This window comes from Bufo gargarizans, chromosome 2, assembly GCF_014858855.1.
Source record: "Bufo gargarizans isolate SCDJY-AF-19 chromosome 2, ASM1485885v1, whole genome shotgun sequence".
Taxonomy (NCBI): Eukaryota; Metazoa; Chordata; class Amphibia; order Anura; family Bufonidae; genus Bufo; species Bufo gargarizans.
In genome coordinates this window covers 614,384,274-614,411,631 of record NC_058081.1, presented here as the reverse complement: position 1 = coordinate 614,411,631, position 27,358 = coordinate 614,384,274, and the positions used below count along the sequence as shown (strand labels likewise).

Below are 27,358 nucleotides of genomic sequence, written 5' to 3'. Positions count from 1 at the left end.
GGGGAGTTACAGCCTGGAGAGAGGCCTGCATCGCATCACTGACAGCAGCATAAGGTAAGTATATGTGTTTATTGTTTTTATTATTACTAGTATACTGTGACAAGAAGGGGGGTGGGGGCCCTATATATTGGCACAATATGGATTGGTACTATGGAGAAGAGGGGGGGGCACTATGGAGAAGAGGGGAAGCACTATGGGGACCCTATAAACTGCCAAAATATGGGGGGCACTATGGAGAAGAAGGGGAAGCACTATGGAGAAAAGGGGAAGCACTATGGGTTGCCCTATATATTGGTACAGTATGGGGGCACTATGGAGAAGAGGGGAAGCACTATGGGGGCCCTATATACTGGCATAATATGGGGGGCACTATGGAGAAGAGGAAGAACTATGAGGGCCCTGTATACTGGCACATTATGGGGGCCCTGTATACTGGCACAGTATCTATTCTGCAAATTGCAACAACAAGTCTAACTCCAGACTTTGATGCCTTAGCAAAAAAGGGAGACCAGCAACACTGTTCCCACTAAAATCGAAGGTGAGTTATACAGATTATGTTATGAAAGAAATACATTGCATAATAGTTTTGTACAATAACTCTTTTTATGCTTTTCTACCTTGAATTAAACTAAACCTTTAATGTTACGAAATTTAATTTATATTAATTCAGACAAACGCCTTATCCATCCACTCTTGGTCCGGCCCCCAGGTCCAATATATGAACCCATTGTGGCACACGAGTCAAAAAGTTTGCCCACCTCTGCCATAGACATTAATACCCTTCTTAATGAGATTCATGATACAGCATAAGTGTTTCTAGGCACTGTCATCCTGCACAGACAAACAGGGGTTAACACAGTGCACCCAGTTAATTTGTCATGGACGCTGTTGCAATCATGGTCTCGGTGTCATTATATAGAAGTCCATTTGTATACATCACGTATAAAGCAGGATTCAGGCCCTGAGATTTTCAGGCTCGATGGTGATGCTGCTGTTGGTCACTCTGACTCCATACCAACCGGCCCAGAACTGTGTGTCTTGTCCACCATGCTGGAAATAAACGTACCGCACCCCTGGTCCATAGTTACTGAAGGTGTGTGTCATCTACAAACAGAGGGCAAGTCAATTACAGGACAGCTCAGTTCTACACATTCATATCGTATAAGGGCAGTATGATAGTAGTTCTATTCTTGAACATGGGGAGCAGCATTATAAGTTATATTCTTGTACATAGGGAGCAGTACATATTATAATATTTATATTCTTGTACATAGGGGATAGTATTATAGTAGTTATATTTTTGTATATTGTGTGCAGTATTATAACAGTTTTATTCTTGTACATAGGAGGCAGTATTATAGTAGTGATATTATTGTACATAGGGAGCAGTATTATAGTACTGTAGTTATTTTGTTGTACATAAGGAGTAGTATTATAACACTTATATTCTTGTACATTGTGAGCAGTATTATAATAGTTGTATTCTTGTACATAGAAGGCAGTATTATAATAGCTATATTCCTGTACATAGGAGCAGTATTATAGTAGGTACATTTTTGTATATAGAAGGAAGTATTATAGCAGCTACATTCTTGTACATTGGAGGCAGTATTGTAGTAATTATATTCTTGTATATTGCGAGCATCCAAAGAAACAGAGATCCAGCTTCCAGTACAAAAAAAGGGGCAGCTTTTATTGGAAATAGTGCATTAAAAACCAAACAGGGTATTCATGTCTATGCATTTCGGATCTTGTAGTGCTGATCCTTACTCATAACAGAGAAAAGGTACACTGGCATAGATTTATATAGTGTCTCACCAAAGAAATAATAATAAAAAAATAAATAAAAAAAAAAGGTAATCACAATAAAACCAGGCCACACCTTCATGCAAATAAAATACACGTATACATGTTTCAGTGTTTGGATAAAACCACAAGCAAACAAATCTAAAACCATTGTAGTGCATAGAGTCAGTAGTGTAAAATCAGATCATGCCTACGATTGAGACCTTTAGGGATATGTGAATCCAGAAGGATTCCCTGTGAATTTCCTTCTGTGATCACCTCCCCTTGCTGGAGGGTTAACTCTCTCCAGACCCTGAACATGCATGCCTGTGATATCGCCTCCATGAACAGCCACATAATGTAAACTGACCGCAGACACGTTCCTCACCTTGGAATGTCAGAAATGTGGCTGGTTTTTAGGCTGTTTGTGGTACAACCTACGTATTGGAGGCCACACAAAGAGCATGTAATACAATAAACTACAAAACTAGTGTTGCAGTTAGGCCTCATGCACACAGCCCACAGCCGTTGTTTGGGTCCGCATCCGAGCCGTCGTTTTGGCAGCTCGGATGCGGACCCATTTACTTCAATGGGGCCGCAAAAGATGCGGACAGCACTCCGTGTGCTGTCCGCATCCGTTGCTCCGTTCCGTGGCCCTGCAAAAAAAAATAGAACATGTCCTATTCTTGTCCATTTTGCAAACAAGACAAGGCATTTCTACAATGGCGCCATCTGTATTTTTTGCGGATCTGTTTTGAGGACCGTAAAATACATACAGTCGTGTGCATGAGCTCTTGGCAGAATGTTACAGGTTTTATGGCTGCACAGCTAGATAATAGGCCCAAACGTCTCTTTAAAGTAGTGCAATTTATGCAAATTGCGGAAGGCACACGGACAGCTTCCGTTTTTTGTGGATCCGTGGTTTGCGGACTGCAAAAAATGGAACGGTCGTGTGCATGAGGCCTTAATGTATTGTTTTAACAGAAACACCTTTTGGTTGGCAACAGAAGCAATGTGACACCCTGTGCTGATTGTTTTGCAGCAAGTGCAAACACGATGACCACATTTAAAGGTGCCCTTATGTTTTAAAGAAAGTAGGTTGATCCCATTTCACATCAGAAAAAAGGGAAGGACTCACTATTTGTGCCAATGTAGGTGCCCAACGGGCTACACATTTAATGCCGGTGTTCTGTCAGAAAACCTTAAATCGGCAGATTCCCTTACCCCACGTGACTTCCGGGGTTGTTTGCCTCCGCGCAAGCACAGTACCACGGCACGGCACCTCAACGCAAGTGCAGTACCAGGGCGTGGGTAAGTTAAAATTACAGTGAGCGTTGACTCTTGGACGCGCGACGCGCCCAACCACGCGTGCGCTCTCGGGGGTAAGGAGATCTGACGGTCTTTTGTCTTGTTAAATCTCCTTACCCTCACACTGCACACAAGCAGATTGAAGCCAGTCAGCAATGAAGCTGAAGCGCGCTGTTCAGTGAGGGTAAGGAGATTTTACAATCCGCGCGTGTCCAGTGTGAGGGTAAGGAGATTTAACAAGACAAAAGGCCGTCAGATCTCCTTACCCCTGAGAGCGAACGCACGGTGTCCGTGCGCGTGTCCATGAGTCAACGCTCACTGTAATTTTAACTTACCCATGCGCTGGTACTGACAGATGCGTGAGTATTCCTGGCTGTAGCTAGTGGAGAAAACCGGAACTGATAAATTAGTATTTCTCTGGGACTTGTTTACAGGGAATTAGTGGAAGTAGCTGGTCAGCACTCGCTTGTTTGCACGCCGCGCGGGATCTGGATCAATCTCCACATGCGATAAGGTAAAGGATCCCAGCAGACGTGTCTTGAGCTTATGCAGGTTTATTTGTCAAAATAACATTTGTCAAAGGACGCGTTTCGGCTATATTGCAGCCTTTTTCCAACAGAATATCCATCATGCAGCACAGGTTTATATACACCCAAAATGCCAGGGATAGGGTACCGCCCCGTGACATCAGCCCCAAAAGGGGGTGGTACATAGGAGGTAACCAAAGAGTAACAAAAAAATATACATTTTGTATTCAACAAAAGAAAACCATGTATAACGGCAACACTACGTGTTATTTTTACATACAAAACAATATAGATACCATCTTAGCTGAGAGATTCTTCAATGAGTAGATGATGTCTAAAAAAATAATAATAATACTTTTACTGTCTAATCCGGTGATCTAATATATATTATTATTATTATTTTTTTAGACATCATCTACTCATTGAAGAATCTCTCAGCTAAGATGGTATCTATATTGTTTTGTATGTAAAAATAACACGTAGTGTTGCCGTTATACATGGTTTTCTTTTGTTGAATACAAAATGTATATTTTTTTGTTACTCTTTGGTTACCTCCTATGTACCACCCCCTTTTGGGGCTGATGTCACGGGGCGGTACCCTATCCCTGGCATTTTGGGTGTATATAAACCTGTGCTGCATGATGGATATTCTGTTGGAAAAAGGCTGCAATATAGCCGAAACGCGTCCTTTGACAAATGTTATTTTGACAAATAAACCTGCATAAGCTCAAGACACGTCTGCTGGGATCCTTTACCTTATCGCATGTGGAGATTGATCCAGATCCCGCGCGGCGTGCAAACAAGCGAGTGCTGACCAGCTACTTCCACTAATTGACTGAAGGAACGTGCACCGCTATTTCCAGATGACTTCAGATACTATTACATTAAGTTTTGCGGACACCGATGCCGAGAGGATACTGTCTCAAGTGACATCGACATCCGACTTCTTAAATATCCCAACAAGCGAATTCCAGAAGCGGCACTGGGAGCGTGAACGCAGACGACTCACCGCATATGAATTACATGCGATTACTTTGGCTGAGTACTATAAGGTCAAAAGGATCCCTAGAGGTCTGAGGGTACATTTACGCCCGACCTTTTTTCCCAATGATCCTGATTATAGCAGAGACTTTGAAAAGATTATAAACAAATGCTCTTATGACCTGATCTTACTGACGATCAATCGCATACAAACGGCGGTGACGGAACTCCAGACACAGATCTTGGCAACCGAACAGCAGCTGAGAGATTCTCTAACCTCTGAGGAATTTGGGAAACTTAAAGAGTCCGTGGACACTTATATTGCTACTTATAAAAGAGACACAGAGGAGAAGAAAAGGTCCAAGTTTTTGCGCGATAGCGAAGATTACCACCTGAACCGTGTATACAGATGGCAAGACCCGACATGGCGCCAGAAACCAGGTTACAGAAGATCGCCAAGACCCGGATCCTTTACCTCCAGTTCCGGAAACGAATCCACTGGACCGCAAGATTCCCGTCCTTTTTTACGGAGAGGCAGGCGCCCACGCGGCGGTGGAGGAGGCGTGCAGGACGCAAGCACCACAAACCTTACAGCAAGGCCCGGATCGAGCCAAACAATTCAGACCCGTTCGCAGGTAAGAACACATCGTTGGTGATTAACTTGTCTTCTAAAATTCTGAGCCCCACACAAATGTCTGCCCTCCAGAAAGGACTTTCATTCAGTCCATCTACAAATTTTGACTCATTTCAATATGACATTGATATAAATCAATTTTTTCGCAAGTTGCGACTTAAAGCCCATTTTGGTGATCCCGGAAATAGGACTGTAGGTTCGGATGATGGGGAGGGATCATGCGGCTTACGCTTGGCAGATTTAGGTTTGAAGAACGTTAGTAAATATATGCCTCCTAAACTTTACCACCCTATTGAAACCTATGTCCAATTAGTGACTAGAGACATTAATAAATATATGGACGAGATGAAGAGGGGCAATTTACATTTCACACAGAATGTGACATCTGAAGAAAGGGCAGCCATTAACTCTTTGGTGGATGATAAGAACTTAATTTTGAAACCAGCGGACAAAGGGGGCGCTATTGTCCTCATGGATAAAACAAGATATGTTGCAGAGATTAAGCGGCAGCTTGCGGACTCTAACACATATGAACCCTTGAATGGGGATCCGGTTCTCCATATCAAAGAGAAAATCATGAGGACTGTTGACCATTTTGCCAAATTGGGCATTTTTGATAAAAATATGTACACCTTTTTGATCAACCATACACCAATAACACCGGTTTTCTATGTGCTCCCAAAGGTCCACAAAACTTTAATTGACCCCCCTGGACGCCCCATTGTGGCCTCGGTGGGATCTGTCTTATCACCATTGGCTATAGTGCTGGAGAAGATTCTTACACCTTTAATAAAGGATATTCCATCCTTTTTGGCAGATACACAACATTTTCTCAGCACTATAGCACAATTAGGACCTATTCCACCCGAGAGTTTGTTGGTGACCATTGACGTGGTCAGCCTGTATACCTCTATTGAACACAGTGGGGGTATACAGGCTGTACAGTCGTTCTTAGAAAAGAGTAATTACTCTCCTATCGAATGTGATTTTTTTTGTACAACTCCTTCATCTCGTCCTGTATGAAAATTATTTTTTGTTTGAAGATACCTATTATCTGCAGAGGCGGGGGACCGCGATGGGGTCGAACGTGGCTCCGCCCTATGCAAATGCATATATGTCAAAATTCGAAGATACATTTGTATACAACACTGAGTGGTATCATAACCACATTTTATTATGGAAAAGATTTATTGACGATGTTTTTTGCATATGGGCGGGGCCACGTGAGACCCTTGACCTCTTCCTTTCACATCTGAACCATGCATGTGCTGGTTTACAATTCATACTTACGTGTGATAGCCAAACTGTGAGTTTTCTAGACACAAGGGTAATTAAGGATCCTAATGGTAATCTCTCTACAGACATATTTAGAAAAGAGACAGACAGGAACAGTATCCTCCACTTTTCCAGTGCTCATCCTCACTCCCTGAAAAGGGCAATCCCTAAGTCCCAGTACCAGAGAGTGAGACGTATTGTCTCAGACCCCTCTATACGGGGTCTCAGGTTTGAGGAAATGACTAGGAGGTTTGAGGAGAGAGGTTATCCCCCATTAACCTTGAAAAAAACTATGAGTGATTTAGACAAACCTAGACCTGACAAAACAGATACCCCGCGAGTGGCCCTGGTCCATAAATACCACCCTTTTAATTATAAATTGGACAATGTTGTGAGGAAGCACTGGTCTCTGTTGGGGAGAGCATACCCCCAGATTGAAGAATTCAAAAATCCCCCGCTTATTTGCAATAAGAAAAACCCGAGCTATAAAGATAAGTTAGTGCGCGCTGATGTGGGGAGCCCCAGAGGCATACTCAAGCAGAGCGTACTAGCTACACAGCGGAAGGGCACGTTCCCCTGTCTGCACTGTTTTCAGTGCTCAAATATAATCAAGGGATCTAATATTTACCACCCACATACTGGACGTATATACCCAGTGAATGGATTTTTCACTTGTGAGTCTACTAATGTAGTGTACTTAATTAAATGTCCCTGTGGGCTTTTATATATTGGTGAGACCATGCAAACTATTAGAGACCGCATTGGGAAGCACAAGTCCACTATTAGGACCAAGAACCTATTGCTTCCGATTCCCTCCCACTTTGAAAAATGTAAACACACTGTTGCTCAATTAAAATTTCAGGTGATAGAACGGGTAGTGAGACCACGAAGGGGAGGTGATGTGAAGAAGCTATTGTTACGCCGAGAGGCCTATTGGATCCATACCCTTGACACCCTATATCCTAGAGGTTTAAATAGGGATTATGAAATTACACATATTTAGGATCCCATGCTAATCAATACACTTTTACTGTCTAATCCGGTGATCTAATATATATTATTATTATTATTATTATTTTAGACATCATCTACTCATTGAAGAATCTCTCAGCTAAGATGGTATCTATATTGTTTTGTATGTAAAAATAACACGTAGTGTTGCCGTTATACATGGTTTTCTTTTGTTGAATACAAAATGTATATTTTTTTGTTACTCTTTGGTTACCTCCTATGTACCACCCCCTTTTGGGGCTGATGTCACGGGGCGGTACCCTATCCCTGGCATTTTGGGTGTATATAAACCTGTGCTGCATGATGGATATTCTGTTGGAAAAAGGCTGCAATATAGCCGAAACGCGTCCTTTGACAAATGTTATTTTGACAAATAAACCTGCATAAGCTCAAGACACGTCTGCTGGGATCCTTTACCTTATTGTTTACAGGGAAGACTAAGTCGGGACGGGATTTACTGAGGGCAAATTCTCTGGCTGACTTTAAAACATGGCCGGAGAATTTGCGTTCAGATAGGCGGTTGGCAATTAAATCCATCTCCCTGCGACATGCTGTATCATCGGAACAATTACGTCTCGCTCGGATAAATTAACCTTTAGGTATGTTCTGAATGACATGGCGAGGATGGCAGGATGTCGCAAAGAGTGTGGTATTGCCTGCCGTATCCTTCCGAAAAGTGTGGGTGACCACAATAGATCCCTCTGAAGATCCAGTTAGTTGCAGGTCCCATTGGGGGCCCATTTTTCAAGAAAGTGCATACAACCTGTGGAGAATGTTCAGGTGTTTCTAGGTTTAGACACATGCTTCTTTCTTGGTGGAACCATCTGGAGATCTCTGGGAGTTCCGGGAGCAGGATGCCAGTCTCAGCCGAGGGCAGCCATGATGGAATGTCCTGTGGGATTGCGTTCAGGAGCTCCCAAGCAGCTGGTAAGTCGTTGGGGGTCCGGATCGTGCATCTTTTGCCCTCTCTTGTGAACGTGAGGCCGAATGGAAACAGCCACTTGAAAGGGGTTTTGTTTAGGCGCAACAGTTCCGTGAGAGGACGTAAAACCCTTCTCTTGTTGAGGGTGCCAAATCTTGGAACATTAATATCTTTGCCCCGCCGTGGTGCAAGTCCCCATGATTTCTAGCCACTTTGAAGAGTGCTGCAGTATCGATATATCTTAGCAGTCCGGAAAACCACGTCTCGCCGGGGGTCGTCGTCTTTTGGTTTAGGGTGTAAGGAGTGGTGAATGCACTCAATAGTGATGGCCGATGCCCTGTCCGTTCCCAATAGGGTGGTGAAGATGGTGGATGCCACCTCAGGCAGCTCCTCATGGAGCACGGTTTCCGGTAAGCCTCTGAGGCGAATGTTCTTACGCCTGCTCCGGTTCTACTGATCCTCAATCAGGGCGTATGCATGGTCCAAAGAGGAGAGGTATGCGGAGCAATTATCACCAACTGTGGGAGCGTAGTCCAATATGGCCCCTTGCGTGTTTTCAAGCCTCTCAACTCTATGTCTGATTTGTTTAATGTCACTCTTTATCTCTGTGAGCTCTTGTAGAACCGGAATCAAAGCTGAAGACAAAGCTTGCTGTAGGAACCTCTTAACAATAGGTTCTAGGGTATCACTTTGCGATCCCAGTGAGCCCTCAGTCAGCGGGCTGTCGGCTCTATCAGTGTCTTCTGTCCACTCATCAGGGTCCAGCGGCGCCATCTTGGTTTGTTCATATGCCGGAGCTGCCGCTTTCTTGTTGAAGTATTTCTCCATATCGGAGGCTCCCCGGTCTTGTTTGTGGGGTTCAGGTTTGTCTTTAGGCAAATATTTGCCAATTTTCCCCATGTTTCTGCAGTTAGGGTGCGAGATAAACCACTTTGCAGAGTTGTGGAGAGGAGAGCCCTCTCACATGCGGCCGGTCAGGATGGCGGTCAGGCTCCGCCTCAATAGTAGTTATATTCTTATACATGGGGTCAGTATTAGGGTACCTTCACATGCGGCAGATTTTGTTGCAGAAATTTTCAGCAAGTGAAAATCAGTTCCATTCAACTGCATATGGATTTCTGCCAGCCTTATTCATGTGAACAGATTTTTTGTGGCAGAACATTTTTGTAACAAAATTTGCCATGTGTGAAGGCACCCTTACAGTAGTTATATTCTTGTACACAGGAGGCAGTATTATAGTAATTATATTGTATATAGGAGCAGTATTATAGTAGTTATATTCTTGCAGACAGAGGACAGTATTATAGTAGTTATATTATTGTACATAGGGGGCAGTATTATAGTTATATTCTTGTAGATAGAAGCAGTATTATAGTATTTATAGTCTTGTATATCGGGGCAGCATTACATTAGTTATATACTTGTACACATAGGGCCGTATTATAATAGTTATATTCTTGTACATAGGGGCTGTATTATAGTAGTTATATTCTTGTAAATAGGGGGCAGTATTAGAGTAGTTATATTCTTGTACATAGAGGACAGTATTATAGTAGTTATATTCCTGTACATAAGGGGCACTATTATAATAGTTATATTCTTTACCACAGAGGGCAGTTTTTTTCTTGTACATAAATTACAGTATTATAGTAGTCATAATCTTGTACATAGGAGTGATATTATAGTAGCTATAGTCTTGTACATAGGATGCAGTATTATAGTAGTTATATTCTTGTACACAGTGGACAGTATTACAGTAGTTCTATTCTTGTACATAGTGGACAGTATTACACAATAGTTATAGTGTAGGAAATAGAGGACAGTATTATAATAGGTATTTACTTGTACATAAAGGGCACTATTATAGTAATAATTGTCTTGTACATGGAGGGCAGTATTATAGTAATTATATTTAGAGATGAGCGAATTTCCACTTATGAAATTCGTTCACACTTTATTTGGTGGTAAAAGGTGAATTGCGTTATGGATTCCGTTACCACGGATCATAACACAATTCTATGATGGAATGCATAACGGAATGCCTTTAGAGGCATTCCGTTATTCATTCTGTCATAATAGAAGTCTATCCTCTCCTGCATAACGGAAACAGGACGGATCCGTTATGCAGCCCGTAGACTTCCAATCTGACGGAATGAATACAAGAATGCCTCTAATGACATAGGGTGAGGTATATAGTTATGGGTGGGGTCCCCAGCAGCAAAGAGCAGTTACAGAAGAATCCATGTTCTATAGCTGTGTCTAGTTACAATACCTGGTGCCACTGGGCGTCACTCCACTGCTCGATCATCACTGGGTCGGGGTTAAACACCTTCACAGGTTTCTTTTTTTCTGACAGTAGCTTAATGAGAACTTCATACTGACAGCCGCAGTCATGCCTAGCTGCATACCTGTACAGAAGGAGGGAATGCTCCATGACTGAATATATCACCACGTACAGTGTGTATGTGGAATCCTACTGACCAGTCTCTGATCACGATATCTGGTTGTACAAGGTCCATAAGTTTCTCATCATATCCTATTTTCTTGAGGTTGATGAGCTGAGATTTCTTGCAGGGCCTGGAAAGAGGAATAATCTTATTACTATTGAATGTGAGCTCTGTGTCCCTCTGATAAATGAACAGGTCACTGTCAACAGCAGAATAAGTGCAATGATCACCTGAAATACTCTGTGCTGCTTAGGTCCATGAAGTTTCCAACCAATAACCTTCCACTTATCTCTGTCAGACTCTTCATGTTTTGAAGCTGATTCTGTCACATGCAGCCCTGTCCTCACTCACATTACTGGAGTAGAGAGGTCACTGCCTCCTATAATATCAGAACAACTGTCTCCTGAAATACTTTGTGCTGCTGCTTCCTTACACTATGTATTTATGTGTCCCTGTCATATTCAGCCCTGTCTTCACTAACATAATCACATAAGAAGACAGTTCACTAACTGCACAACATAAGTACCCTTTCCCCTGAAATACTCTGTGCTGCTGTGTGATTAACATTTCTTTTTCGGGAGATGACTTGTAACTGGGAATGTTGTGATCCCTTGGGTGCTAGATCGTAATGACAATATGATCACATCACCTGACACATTTCTGCCTTACTGTTTACAGACAAAACCAGGAAGTGTCGGATAAATTTGGTAACTTGGGGATCTTACTCATAAGAAGTAACAAAATATTTGGTAACTTCGTCATTTGGGAAGTCTTGTCCATGGGTCCCTGGTAAATCTTCTGTTGCCCACAGATCTCCTCCATTTTGCTCAATGTTCCAGAATTTAAACCCTTCTAAAAGCAGAGGAACATAAAATCAGACGAGTTATGATATATAATGTCACTGAGGCCTACTACCTAAAATATAACTTTTATTGGAAATTGTTAAAAATTACACACAGAGGTCCCTCACATGGGGACTGATGGACATACGACAATTACAGACAGACGCTCAGAGCCAGTTTAAAGGAACAGACAGGGTGTCTAAAAGTGGTGGTACATCCGGGAGACAACCATATGGGTCCCTATTGTGTCCCTATGGTGTCCCTGACCTTATCTCAGCCCAGAGATGCACCCTGGTGGTGGGAGCACTCCGTCCCCGTACCTAGCCTGTCTGTCCTTAAAAAGCCCTTATAGCACATAGACCCATATGGATGTCCGGGTCATACAACAACAATCAATAAACAAAATATTACACCTTGATGGAAAAACCGAACAGATCTCTTGGTCTATCCACAACAAGCCACAGTTAATGAAGATGATTATAATACTGTGAATCGGATCTAACCATGTAAATTAGTGAAATATAACGGCTTCAAAAAAAAGATCCAGCAAAATATCTGAATCCCACAGTTTAACAAGGATAATTATGATACTGTGAATAAGGTCAGTCTCAATGAATAAACAAAATATTACACCTTGATGGAAAAACCGAACAGATCTCTCGGTCTATCCACAACAAGCCACAGTTAATAAAGATAATTATAATACTGTGAATCGGGTCTAACCATGTTGATTAAGGAAATATAACGTCTTCAAAAAAAGATCCAGCAAAATATCTGAATCCCACAGTTTAACAAGAATGATTATGATACTGTAAATAAAGTCTCAGTCTCGACGCGTTTCCCCTTAATGATGTGGTTCATCAGGAGACCATAAAAGAGACACATATGTTTCTGCTATGATCAAGCGGCTACATAGCAACGGTTCAAAGAAGGACTCATAGTTTAGGTCCAAAGATGAAAAAAACTAAATTACTGGAGCACCCCGGTCCTGTGAATCTCTCCATGCAGTGGTCCGCAGTCAGGGGTGCTCCAGGGGGCAAAGAAGATGAGGCTCCACCTTGCAAGCCGACATTGTGACTACTTATACCCCAAAAGGGGGGGGGGGGCAGTCCCCCATTATCCTGCACCAATCACCTTACCCCACTAAATCATGTGACTCCACATTCATATAAACTTTGTGAGGCCTAAAGATAATCATGGTGGTCTGGTTAATACAATCTCCCAGACTCAGTGTATGCTAGGCCTTATTAAATAATATTATCATACTATCATACCAGGGCTCTCCTTTCCCGTTGCACAGTTGCTAGCTGTTATAAAAAGATATACAGAAATAATGATGAATGACCCCAAAATCATCATTTTGTTTGTGCTTATCGCACAGAACCAGGCCCAGACTAGGCTAATAAAACAGCTGTGCTACTCTGCACAGGTCCCCCCAGTCCACACACATAACCATAGGTGGCGTCTTTCTTTCTCAGTCCCCATGGTGATCGTTCCCTTTCCCTGCTCAAGATGGCACCATCTTTCTTGGTCCCCAGCATGGAACCCTTCTAAGGGTACTCTTACACTTGCGTTTCTCTTTTCCGGCACTGAGTACCGTCAAAAGGGCTCAATGCCGGAAAAGAACTGATCAGTTTCATCCCCACTCATTCTGAATGGAGAGTAATCCATTCAGGATGTATCAGGATGTCTTAAGTTCAGTCTTTTTGACTAATCAGGACAAAGATAAAACCGCAGAATGCTACGGTTTTATCTCTGGCCAGAAAAACGGAACACTTGCCTGAATGCCGGATCCAGCTGTTTTTTCCATAGAAATGTATTAGTGCCAGATCCGGCATTCAAAACACCAGAATGACGGATCCGTCCTTCCGGTCTGCGCATGCTCAGACAGAAAAAAAGGTGAAAAAAAATAAATGCCGAATCCGTTTTGCCGGATGACACTGGAAAGACGGATCCAGCACTTCAATGCATTTTTCTGACTGATCAGGCATTTTTAAGAGTTCACACGGGCGAGATTTTCGCACGGGTGCAATGCGGGAGGTGAACGCATAGCACCCGCACTGAATCCGGCACCATTCATTTCAATGGGGCTGTGTACATGAGCGTTTTTTTTCACGCATCACTTCTGCAATGCTTGAAAATCGCAGCATGCTCTATATTGTGCGTTTTTAACGCAGGACAGGCCCCATAGAGGTGAATGGGGCTGAGTGAAAATCGCAAGCATCCGCAAGCAAGTGCGGATGCGGTGCAATTTTCATGCATGGTTGCTAGGGTGAAAGTCTATTCACTGTATTATTTTCCCTTATAACATGGTTATAAGGGAAAATAATAGCATTCTGAATACAGAATGCTTAGTAGGTGGTCAATCATGGGAGGGAGTATTGGTTTCACCTGAAGTCTCTGTAATCGACTACCATATGTCCTAAAATTCTGGGAAAGAATGCAGGAATTGACCGGTATTGTACATGAGAACATGGCACATGGTTCAGGCACAGGTGAATCAAAAGAGGTGGTACGATAGAAATGCCAGGGAGAGGTTGTTCGAGGTGGGTCAGAAAATATGGGTTCTATATTCACAAAATAAAAAATTTACAAGAAAAAAAATATTCACAAAATAAAAAATTTACAAGAAAATATGGGTTCTGGTCCCTATGACCCCGAACAAACTCCAGGCGGCATTGGAGGACCCGTATCCCATTCATGAACGCTTAAATGACATGGACTATGTAGTCACGATCGATCATGTTTGCAAGAAGCACAAAGTCTTTCAAGTGAATATGATCAAGGCGCATTATGACAGGGATATGTCCCTCCTGCCTGTCTGCAGTTTACCAGAGAAGGGGGAAAGTGACACCCTGCTGGATTTAGTGGCTGCAGCACAGGAGGTATCAGAGATCCCAGCTATGGGGGGTTCTTAACCCCTTTATTGACACTTTTACAGGGAGACCTGGAAGGACTCCCCTGGCCACTCACCACGTGGACACTGGGGATCATCTGCCGAATACCATCACCGTTTTTGATGTGTACCCAATGCCCCGCATAGATGAGCTGTTGGACCAGCTAGCCCGTGCCCAGTACATAACCATTATAGACTTGAGTAGGGGGTATTGGCAGATTCCCATGTCCGCTGGGGCCCAGTAGAGATCCGCCTTTATCACTCCTTTTGGGCTCTATGAGTTCAAGGTAATGCCCTTTGGCATGAAGAATGCCCCTGCCATATACCAGCTGTTGGACAAGTTTGAAGGGTTTGCCGTTGCTTACCTAGATGACATCGCTGTGTTCGGTCAGACCTGGGAGGATCACTTGACCCACCTGTCACAGGTGCTCAAGCGAATCCAGGATGCAGGACTGACCATCAAGCCTGTAAAGTGCCAGATAGGCATGTCTGATGTGCAGTACCTGGGGCACCAGGTAGGTGGAGGGACGCTTAAGCCTGAGCCAGGGAAAGCAGATGCCATCTCCATTTGGCCTACCCCTAAGACTAAGAAGCAGGTTATGTCCTTCTTAGGGACAGCGGGGTACTATAGGAAATTTGTCCCCAACTATAGCACCCTAGCAAAACCCTTGACAGACTTTACAAGAGATGAAGTGTGGCCCACTTCAACACTATGACTTTACTATCCAGCACAAAAAAGGCAGTGAGCATGGCAACGCAGATGGGTTATCACGTCAGGGAGAGGCGGCTGAGCATGGCTTGTGATATTGATTGCTAAATCAATGATCCCATGCCATGTCTTGAAGGGGGAGGTGTAACAAAATCTGAGGTGAATAGACAGATAGATAGATCTCATATTCTCCTCAACTTACATTATCAATAGCTAATTGTATAGCAGTGGCTAATTGATCTATTAAGCAAATGCACATGGTACCTCTAGATGCCAGCCCATCTGAAGACTAGGTGAGAAACTCCACATTCTTAGAGGAAGCCCCATTTAGCACAGGCCGGCTAATTGCAAACCATTTGGACATCCTAATGAAGACCTGGGAGGGGGATACTTAAAATGCACAGCCACCCTAGACATGTTGGCTGCTAGACCAGCGTGTGGTCTAACCCATTCAGTAGATGAATGAAATAATATCAGAAGCCATAACTCCGACCTCATGGCACCCACAGCCTCAGAACCCTAAAAATTGTGTTCAGCCTGACATGGGCTTCGGGCAGAGTCTATGCACCCCATACTGGACAGAATTCATTTCTCGGTATTCAGGATCTGGCCTTCTGGAAATAATAACTCAATCATATTTGGTGTCTGTATGACCGGGACGAAGTGACTCAGATTAGGGGACCGTACCTGTACCCTCAGCCCCTGTCATACAGCGAGGAATCGCCATGATTCATATTGCCACCTCAGTCTTCTGGGAAGGTGGGGCAGAAACCTGAATAATATCAGACGTCCCAGAAGGCCGGACGGAAAGGAGGGAGGTTCCCTCACAGCCCACACCTCGGCTGAGGGGGGATAAAAATGGGTGTTTGGGAACAGGTAATTGTCAGCCATTTTGGGGATCCACATCGTTTGGAGTGTCTGCCCACATCTTCAGCTGTCCCCACAGCCGGAATATAACTGCTTCATCTCAGTAAGCCAATATTCAGTATTTTACCCCTTTTATTTTATCTGTTTTACTGCATTGTTATTGTATGTATATTTTTATCTTTTATTATTATAAATTATACTGTATTGTTCGGGATGGTGCAGGAGTTACACTGTATGCTCTTCAATGTGACAATTATCTTAGGTTTTCCTATCGCCCACCTTTGATGGCGCTGTGCCCAGCTCTGAGCTGACCCCGCTCAGCAGCTGCCAAGGCTTAGAGGGAACACTGGTTGCAACCCCATTATTTTCTATGGTTGGCCTGCTGCACTGCGATACTTAGGTCCAAGATCGCCCTTTAGCCCTACTCTAAAGCCTGCTGCACATGACGGTATCTGTTTTTTAAGTCTGCAAATCACAGATACCAGCCATGTGCGTTCCAGAATTGCTTATTCTTGTCAGTAAAATGTGTTTTTTTTGCTTGGCCACATAATGGAAATATAGTTGCGAACAGCACACTGTCCGCATCTTTTGGGGTCCCACAGAAATGAATGGGTCAGCATCCAATCCACAAAAAATGCAGACCAAAACTACGGTCGTAGACATGAGGTCTAAGCCTCCAGTCTTAGGCCTTTTTCACACATATGTAGCGTCCCACTCAGGACACGTGGGAACTGCAAAATAACTGTAAACTGTATTACTGTGTTGCATGTCATTCTGCATTACATCACCTGTTGTATACCTGTTCATAGGCTGGTTAGGTGTGTTTTATACATCCCACCACTAGATGGGGGTAGCACTCAGTCTATATAAATACCTTAGTCAGGCCTAGTGTGGGTTGTTGTTGGTGGGAGTTATTCAATTCAGTTAAGACTACACATCACAGAGTAGTGAGTGGAGTCAGAAGCGACTATGTGGTAGTGCCAAGGTATGAGGAGCAGGAGAGCGTTTTCCTCCTTTGGTCCTCTTAGTTCTTTTCATCCTACAACCAGAGGATAGAGTTTCGTCCCTGGAAGAAATCCAAGCAGAGAGACATTGGTGATAACAGTCACTACCTAAGGCTTAACGGGCACCTTTGCACATGGTGGAGGACAATCTAGCTACAGGCAGCCTCACCATAAAGTATAGAAGACAGATTAGCTACCTATCTGTAAAGAATAAATCAAGGCAACTGGACGTACTGTAGATTTCTTGAAAACGTTTCACTCGTTCTTCCAACGAGCTTTCTCAATTCTGAGGTGAAACGTTTTCAAGAAATCTACAGTACGTCCAGTTGCCTTGATTTATTCTTTACAGATATATACCATGACCTGGATAAATGAGAACCTTCAAGGACAGATTAGCTACCTGTTCAAGAGTTTGGAAGATACAGAAATTATAGGACTAAGCATACCCGAAAAGAGCACTACTGAACCACAGCCTGAGTCAGGACCTAGCCAAAACCTATTAACAGTGGATCAACAGAATTCCTCTATATACCCAGAGACTGTATTCTGTCTGGATGTTTATGCTGCAACTAAAAGTTGTGAGTTGTATCCTACCACTGTCTACCTCATTCTTCAATACTACCACTACAACTGGTTGTACCACCATAAACGGTACTGGCGTCACGACAAATACCACCAAGGGACCCAGCCGCCACAAGCACCCTAAACACCGCCATCATCAAGGGCACCTCAACCTCCATCTAAGCTGGTGCTCCCCTACCACAGAGTGTGCGCCAGAAGGTTTTGTGCTGTCTTCCTCATCACTGTGCTGCTGGCCTAGGGAGGCTTTCTGCTAACCGCGAGTAAACCGATGAATTGCATTACTACTCCCCCTCATCGGCCCACCGTGAACCTCACGTGTCGCCCCTGCGGTTCTGTCACGTCGCACATTGTGATGGCACACGTGACAAGAGGGTCAGCGGTTTATGTTTGTGAAGGATCCGTGTTTGGTCCATGGTTTTATTGTTTTCCGTCCATGTGTCATCCGTTTCCTACAGACATTACTAGGCTGAAAATTAATTTCCAGAGCATCTCCTACCACTGGTACTTGAAAACCAGGGACCAAACACAGATAACATCCATGCTGTGTGTGTGGTCTTCACCAACCCATAGACTATAATGTGTGTGAGGGATAGAGTTCATGCACACGGCCGTTGCCCAGCCATTCCCGTAATGCGCTCCGCAAACAGTGGGTCCGCAATATGCGCATCCATTCACTTGAATGGGTCCACAATCTGGAAGGTGCGGTGCGGAACTGAGGCACAGAACCCCATCAAATAGGGCAGTCCATGGAAAACCACTGATGCATGAATGCACACATTAAAGTCAATGGATACGCGAGCCGCCCGTGGAGACCATGGACTGTGTACCTTCATGATTAATTGACATGTGAAAGAGGCCTTACCTGTGGATCCCAGGACAGGGATGAAAACAGTAACATTGGGGCCCCAAAGCTAAATGTAAAATAGGGCCCCACTCAGAATACATTATCACCCATGGTGGAGTGGGGTCCCTAAGCTGCTGGGCTTCAATAATAGTAACCCCTGTAAGTCGGCCCATATTCTGGACAAGTGACATTCCTTTGACTGGTGCTGTAACTGCATTTCTCACCCATTGCACAGGGATTCCTCAGTAAATTCCGTTTCTTGCTGGATAAATAGTAAAACTGCTTCCAGTCTTTAGGGGTTCTCACGCACTCCTTAGAGATGTACCCCACATTCTGACATTTTATTTTCCACAGTGTTGGTGAGTTGATAATGTCCCTCCACAGGGTACAGACCAATGTGCAGTGACAGATCAAGTCTGCAGCTGGCACCAAGGACAAGATCTGCAGTAGAACTTCCTCCGGAAGAAGGGTAGAGTCCGACATACTGTGTGAGACAAAAAAATAGTGGAGCTTAGATACACCGCCCAGCAGATAGTATCAAACATGATAAGCTTCAATACATCAGTTCATGAGACAGAATCACACATGACAGGCTTAGATACACAAGCCCAGAAGATACTATCACACATCACAAGCTTTGACACTTGGCTCAACATACAGTATCACATGTGATATGCTTAGATACATAGCTCAGTAGACAGTATCACACATGATATGCTTAGATACAGAACTCAGCAGACAGTATTACACTTAATAGGCTCAGACAGGGCAGCTCAGTGAACAGTATCACACATGATGATTTTGTGTATTCTGGAGCTGTATTCCTATAAACTCTGTTGGATTCCAGAGTTGTATTCCTGTAAACGCTGTCAGAGTCTGGAGCTGTATTCCTGTAAACACTGTCAGATTCTGGAGCTGTATTTCTGCAAACACTGTCAGATTCTGGAGCTGTATTCCTGTAAACGCTGTCAGAGTCTGGAGTTGTATTCCTGTAAACACTGTCAGATTCTGGAGCTGTATTCCTGTAAACACTGTCAGATTCTGGAGCTGTATTTCTGCAAACACTGTCAGAGTCTGGAGCTGTATTCCTGTAAACACTGTCAGATTCTGGAGCTGTATTTCTGCAAACACTGTCAGATTCTGGAGCTGTATTCCTGTAAACGCTGTCAGAGTCTGGAGCTGTATTCCTGTAAACACTGTCAGATTCTGGAGCTGTATTTCTGCAAACACTGTCAGATTCTGGAGCTGTATTCCTGTAAACACTGTCAGATTCTGGAGCTGTATTTCTGCAAACACTGTCAGATTCTGGAGCTGTATTTCTGCAAACACTGTCAGATTCTGGAGCTGTATTTCTGCAAACACTGTCAGATTCTGGAGCTGTATTCCTGTAAACGCTGTCAGAGTCTGGAGCTGTATTCCTGTAAATGCTATCAGATACCACCCACCAGTAAAACTGAAAACAGAGAACCGAGATCAGATACCCTCAGAGAACCCATCCCCCAAGCCCTTTAGTTAGCACAGATTATTCTTGCGGTGGCAGGGCCTGCAGATACAACGCTCTTCTTCTAACACTGCTGGCTGTGAATCAGGATGTACAGTACATTTAACATGGAGCTGAGATGGCTTTCACGGTGGGATTATAGTAGGGCAAAAGAACAAAAAAAAAAATAACAACTCCTGGGCCTCTGCCAACCTCCTGAAGACATACAGTATCTGGTGGTACTTCTTGTCTGCACGCTGTGGTACTTTTTGACAGACTATTCCTCTGCCTGTAAACTTTTAATACATGGGATCTGTTTTAGGGTCTTGATTTACTTCTCCTCGGCCTCTCTACTACTTCGCCCCAACACTCAGACTTACCTCCCTGGCTGTTTTTCAGGACCCCATAATGTTGACATGAGAGCAGACCCCCCTGCCCCATGATGTCACTGCTTGGAAGCACGCCTGGCACAATGCAGAACTCACCTCTGGAACTTGCTGTGGCGCGTCCCCATGTTCACACTCATTCAAGCTTTTTTGTTCATGCAAACAAGAGGTTAATGCTCAGCAGTATGTGACTGTGTGAAGTTCCTGCACAGAGAGGCTGGGTCTGCACTTCACCACTAGAGGGGTGTGTTCCAGTCAGTCAAAACAAGACTGTCCACCCAGTGTAGAGAGGAGGTACCGTATAGGAGGAAGCAGAACAATGCTTTTAGGAGAGAATACCATAATGCTCCCATGACCGCACTAGAAGTTCAGAGAGGACATGAATGTTTTGGTATCCTCCATAGACATCATTGTCCACATTATATATAATATTCATATCCCTCTCTGTGAAACTGCATTGGAAAGAATGAAAACCTTAGGTTTCCCAAGAGGTTGTCCAGAAATAGAAAAAGGGTCTGAGCATATGTGGGCCATCATGTAGGCTTTCCCTTATGTGTTAATCGAGTTTTAGAGCACAGACAATGTGCAAAACTAAAACAGCAAGTGGTGTGCCCCAAAAGACAAAGGGGTACTCAGCAGAGGAGAATGTGTAACATCCAAGAGTTATATTACGAAACTCTTTTACCCACCTACAACCTGTGAAGTGTATCTGCATTGTCATCCTGTATAATTTAACATCACATTCTCACAAATGGGCATTGAAACCCTTGTTAAATGTATTTTGCTGTAATTTTCATGTTCACCAGCAGGTGGCAGCAATGTGTTTAGAAGGGACTTAGAGTCAGTTTAGTATATCTAGACTGGAATAGTACATTCTAGTTTAGCTCCCCCTCTGTGAGGAGATGTGGAATGTTCCCACATCCTGCCTCATGGGTGGAGAAGGAAGTTAGAGTTAGTGTTCCAGCCACCCCGGCTAGGGGAATGCTGTGCTGGTAGGAGCTCCCAGTTCTAGGGATCCCAAGCCAGGATCTTGTCTCGGCTGAGACCAAAGATCATCATTCCCAGCCTGAGTCCTTCAGCCTCAGCTGGTGACAAGCAAGCAACCATCTCCAGTATTCCAGGAAGAAGCATACCCTGTGAGCACAACTGTGAGTACCATCCAGAGACCAGGAGAAGCCAAATTCCTCCTCAGCTAGTCAGTCCCCAATACAGCAGAAGATAGTAAGTGCAGAAGATAGTAATTCCTGCCATATTACAGAGTCACAAGCAGACGACTTATCCTGCAAGAGAGCTCCATTCACATGATACTGTAGAAGCAGAAGATAGATTCCTGCCATACATTGCCAGTACCTGCTGGGACTTCAGACTATTGCTGTATCTCATGTGGATTACTGCTACATCAAGTAAAGACCAGTTTGAACTGTATTCCAAGTCTGGATCTCAATTATTACTGCTACCAAATTCCTCAATTACTCCTACTAGCAACACACTCTATTTATTGCAAGTAAGCCACAATCCAGGAGTCCAGCCGTACTAAGGTAGGAGACACCGTTGACACTATACCCACTACCATAAAGAGACATTACCCCACTCTGGCATTCCTAACCTGGTACGTGAGTTACAACATCTTAACCACTTCAGCCCCGCTAGGTGAAACCCCCTTCATGACCAGAGCACTTTTTACACTTCGGCACTACACTCCTTTCACCGTTTATCGCTCGGTCATGCAACTTACCACCCAAATGAATTTTACCTCCTTTTCTTCTCACTAATGGAGCTTTCATTTGGTGGTATTTTATTGCTGCTGACATTTTTACTTTTTTTGTTATTAATCAAAATGTAACGATTTTTTTGCAAAAAAATGACATTTTTCACTTTCAGCTGTAAAAATTTTGCAAAAAAAACGACATCCATATATAAATTTTTCGCCAAATTTATTGTTCTACATGTCTTTGATAAAAAAAAAATGTTTGGGCAAAAAAAAAAAATGGTTTGGGTAAAAGTTATAGCATTTACAAACTATGGTACAAAAATGTGAATTTCCGCTTTTTGAAACAGCTCTGACTTTCTGAGCACCTGTCATGATTCCTGAGGTTCTACAATGCCCAAACAGTAGAAAACCCCCACAAATGACCCCATTTCGGAAAGTAGACACCCTAAGGTATTCGCTGATGGGCATAGTGAGTTCATAGAACTTTTTATTTTTTGTCACAAGTTAGCGGAAAATGATGATGATTTTTATTTTTTTTATTTTTCTTACAAAGTCTCATATTCCACTAACTTGCGACAAAAAATAAAAAATTCTAGGAACTCGCCATGCCCCTCACGGAATACCTTGGGGTGTCTTCTTTCCAAAATGGGGTCACTTGTGGCGTAGTTATACTGCCCTGGCAATTTAGGGGCCCAAATGTGTGAGAAGAACTTTGCAATCAAAATGTGTAAAAAATGGCCTGCGAAATCCGAAAGGTGCTCTTTGGAATATGTGCCCCTTTGCCCACCTTGGCTGCGAAAAAGTGTCACACATCTGGTATCGCCGTACTCAGGAGAAGTTGGGGAATGTGTTTTGGGGTGTCATTTTACATATACCCATGCTGGATGAGAGAAATATCTTGGCAAAAGACAACTTTTCAATTTTTTTTATACAAAGTTGGCATTTGCCAAGATATTTTTCTCACCCAGCATGGGTATATGTAAAATGACACCTCAAAACACATTCCCCAACTTCTCCTGAGTACGGCGATACCAGATGTGTGACACTTTTTTGCAGCCAAGGTGGACAAAGGGGCACATATTCCAAAGTGCACCTTTCGGATTTCGCAGGCCATTTTTTACACATTTTGATTGCAAAGTTCTTCTCACACATTTGGGACCCTAAATTGCCAGGGCAGTATAACAACGCCACAAGTGACCCCATTTTGGAAAGAAGACACCCCAAGGTATTCCGTGAGGGGCATGGCGAGTTCCTAGAATTTTTTATTTTTTGTCACAAGTTAGCGGAAAATGATGATTTTTTTTTTTTTCTCTTTTTTCCTTACAAAGTCTCATATTTCACTAACTTGCGACAAAAAATAAAAAATTCTAGGAACTCGCCATGCCCCTCACGGAATACCTTGGGGTGTCTTCTTTCCAAAATGGGGTCACTTGTGGCGTAGTTATACTGCCCTGGCAATTTAGGGGCCCAAATGTGTGAGAAGAACTTTGCAATCAAAATCTGTAAAAAATGGCCTGCAAAATCTGAAAGGTGCACTTTGGAATATGTGCCCCTTTGCCCACCTTGGCAGCAAAAAAGTGTGACACATCTGGTATCGCCGTACTCAGGAGAAGTTGGGGAATGTGTTTTGGGGTGTCATTTTACATATACCCATGCTGGATGAGAGAAATATCTTGGCAAAAGACAACTTTTCCCATTTTTTTATACAAAGTTGGCATTTGACCAAGATATTTTTCTCACCCAGCATGGGTATATGTAAAATGACACCCCAAAACACATTCCCCAACTTCTCCTGAGTACGGCGATACCAGATGTGTGACACTTTTTTGCAGCCAAGGTGGACAAAGGGGCACATATTCCAAAGTGCACCTTTCGGATTTCGCAGGCCATTTTTTACACATTTTGATTGCAAAGTTCTTCTCACACATTTGGGACCCTAAATTGCCAGGGCAGTATAACAACGCCACAAGTGACCCCATTTTGGAAAGAAGACACCCCAAGGTATTCTGTGAGGGGCATGGCGAGTTCCTAGAATTTTTTTTTTTTGTCGCAAGTTAGTGGAATATGAGACTTTGTAAGGAAAAAAGAAAAAAAAAGAAAAATCATCATTTTCCGCTAACTTGTGACAAAAAATAAAAAATTCTAGGAACTCGCCGTGCCCCTCACGGAATACCTTGGGGTGTCTTCTTTTCAAAATGGGGTCACTTGTGGCGTAGTTATACTGCCCTGGCAATTTAGGGGCCCAAATGTGTAAGAAGTAACTTGCAATCAAAATCTGTAAAAAATGGCCTGTGAAATCCGAAAGGTGCACTTTGGAATGTGTGCCCCTTTGCCCACCTTGGCTGCAAAAAAGTGTCACACATCTGGTATCGCCGTACTCAGGAGAAGTTGGGGAATGTGTTTTGGGGTGCCATTTTACATATAACCATGCTGGGTGAGAGAAATATCTTGGCAAAAGACAACTTTTCCTATTTTTTTATACAAAGTTGGCATTTGACCAAGATATTTCTCTCACCCAGCATGGGTATATGTAAAATGACACCCCAAAACACATTCCCCAGCTTCTCCTGAGTACGGCGATACCAGATGTGTGACACTTTTTTGCAGCCTAGATGCGCAAAGGGGCCCAAATTCCTTTTAGGAGGGCATTTTTAGACATTTGGATCCCAGACTTCTTCTCACACTTTCGGGCCCCTAAAAAGCCAGGGCAGTATAAATACCCCACATGTGACCCCACTTTGGAAAGAAGACACCCCAAGGTATTCAATGAGGGGCCTGGCGAGTTCCTAGAAATTTTTTATTTTTTGCATAAGTTAGCGGAAATTGATTTTTTTGTTTTTTTTCTCACAAAGTCTCACTTTCCGCTAACTTAGGACAAAAATTTCAATCTTTCATGGACTCAATATGCCCCTCAGCGAATACCTTGGGGTGTCTTCTTTCCGAAATGGGGTCACATGTGGGGTATTTATACTGCCCTGGCTTTTTAGGGGCCCTAAAGCGTGAGAAGAAGTCTGGAATATAAATGTCTAAAAATGTTTACGCATTTGGATTCCGTGAGGGGTATGGCGAGTTCATGTGAGATTTTATTTTTTGACACAAGTTAGTAGAATATGAGACTTAGTAAGAAAAAACAAAAACAAAAAAAAAATTTCCGCTAACTTGTGCCAAAAAAAATGTCTGAATGGAGCCTTACAGGGGGGGGTGATCAATGACAGGGGGGGTGATCAATGACAGGGGGGTGATCAATGACAGGGGGGTAATCACCCATATAGACTCCCGGATCACCCCCCTGTCATTGATCACCCCCCTGGTAAGGCTCCATTCAGACGTCCGTATAATTTTTACGGATCCATGGATCGGATCCGCAAAACACATGCGGACGTCTGAATGGAGCCTTACAGGGGGGTTATCAATGACAGGGGGTGATCAGGGTGATCACCCCCCTGTCACTGATCACCCCCCCTGTAAGGCTCCATTCAGACATCCGCATGATTTTTTACGGATCCATGGATACATGGATCGGATCCACAAAAAACATGCGGACGTCTGAATGGAGCCTTACAGGGGGGTTATCAATGACAGGGGGTGATCAGGGTGATCACCCCCCTGTCACTGATCACCCCCCCTGTAAGGCTCCATTCAGACATCCGCATGATTTTTTACGGATCCATGGATACATGGATCGGATCCACAAAAAACATGCGGACGTCTGAATGGAGCCTTACAGGGGGGTGATCAATGACAGGGGGTGATCACCCCCCTGTCACTGATCACCCCCCCTGTAAGGTTCCATTCAGACATCCGCATGATTTTTTACGGATCCATGGATACATGGATCGGATCCACAAAAAACATGCAGACGTCTGAATGGAGCCTTACAGGGGGGTTATCAATGACAGGGGGTGATCACCCCCCTGTCACTGATCACCCCCCCTGTAAGGCTCCATTCAGACATCCGCATGATTTTTTACGGATCCATGGATACATGGATCGGATCCACAAAAAACATGCGGACGTCTGAATGAAGCCTTACAGGGGGGTTATCAATGACAGGGGGTGATCAGGGTGATCAGGGTGATCACCCCCCTGTCACTGATCACCCCCCCTGTAAGGCTCCATTCAGACATCCGCATGATTTTTTACGGATCCATGGATACATGGATCGGATCCACAAAAAACATGCGGACGTCTGAATGGAGCCTTACAGGGGGGTGATCAATGACAGGGGGTGATCACCCCCCTGTCACTGATCACCCCCCCTGTAAGGTTCCATTCAGACATCCGCATGATTTTTTACGGATACATGGATCGGATCCACAAAAAACATGCGGACGTCTGAATGGAGCCTTACAGGGGGGTTATCAATGACAGGGGGTGATCAGGGTAATCAGGGTGATCACCCCCCTGTCACTGATCACCCCCCCTGTAAGGCTCCATTCAGACATCCGCATGATTTTTTACGGATCCATGGATACATGGATCGGATCCACAAAAAACATGCGGACGTCTGAATTGAGCCTTACAGGGGGGTGATCAATGACAGGGGGTGATCAGGGTGATCACCCCCCGGTCACGGAGAACCCCACCTGTAAGGCTCCATTCAGACATCCGCATGATTTTTTACGGATCCATGGATACATGGAACGGATCCACAAAAAACATGCGGACGTCTGAATGGAGCCTTACAGGGGGGTGATCAGGGTGATCAGGGTGATCACCCCCCTGTCACTGATCACCCCCCCTGTAAGGCTCCATTCAGACATCCGCATGATTTTTTACGGATCCATGGATACATGGATCGGATCCACAAAAAACATGCGGACGTCTGAATGGAGCCTTACAGGGGGGTTATCAATGACAGGGGGTGATCACCCCCCTGTCACTGATCACCCCCCCTGTAAGGCTCCATTCAGACATCCGCATGATTTTTTACGGATCCATGGATACATGGATCGGATCCACAAAAAACATGCGGACGTCTGAATGGAGCCTTACAGGGGGGTGATCAATGACAGGGGGGTGATCAGGGAGTGTATATGGGTGATCACCCGCCTGTCATTGATCACCCCCTGTAAGGCTCCATTCAGACGTCCGCATGTGTTTTGCGGATCCGATCCATGTATCCATGGATCCGTAAAAATCATGCG

At 43.9% G+C, this 27,358-nt stretch overlaps 2 protein-coding genes across 4 annotated transcripts; one reads left to right on the top strand and one right to left on the bottom strand.

Moving 5' to 3' along the window:
• Positions 1-155: 155 nt before the first annotated feature.
• On the bottom strand, positions 156-20,732 carry LOC122928827 (F-box only protein 44-like). Of its 3 annotated transcripts, none has more exons than XM_044282088.1 (6): positions 20,600-20,732; positions 18,859-19,118; positions 11,616-11,742; positions 10,925-11,020; positions 10,716-10,851; positions 156-1,104 (listed from the first exon to the last, which is right to left on the bottom strand). In XM_044282088.1, the coding sequence occupies exons 1-6, from the start codon at positions 20,638-20,640 to the stop codon at positions 955-957; spliced, it is 810 nt and encodes a 269-aa protein (XP_044138023.1). In that variant the 5' UTR covers positions 20,641-20,732; the 3' UTR covers positions 156-954. The 3 variants fall into 3 exon arrangements, with proteins under 3 accessions (XP_044138023.1, XP_044138024.1, XP_044138025.1); XM_044282089.1 differs by having other exon boundaries at positions 20,495-20,624; XM_044282090.1 differs by lacking the exon at positions 20,600-20,732 and adding an exon at positions 19,383-19,761.
• Positions 4,479-7,855, top strand: LOC122928828. The gene is made up of 2 exons (XM_044282091.1): positions 4,479-5,236; positions 7,592-7,855. The coding sequence occupies exons 1-2, from the start codon at positions 4,484-4,486 to the stop codon at positions 7,607-7,609; spliced, it is 771 nt and encodes a 256-aa protein (XP_044138026.1). The 5' UTR covers positions 4,479-4,483; the 3' UTR covers positions 7,610-7,855.
• Positions 20,733-27,358: the final 6,626 nt, after the last annotated feature.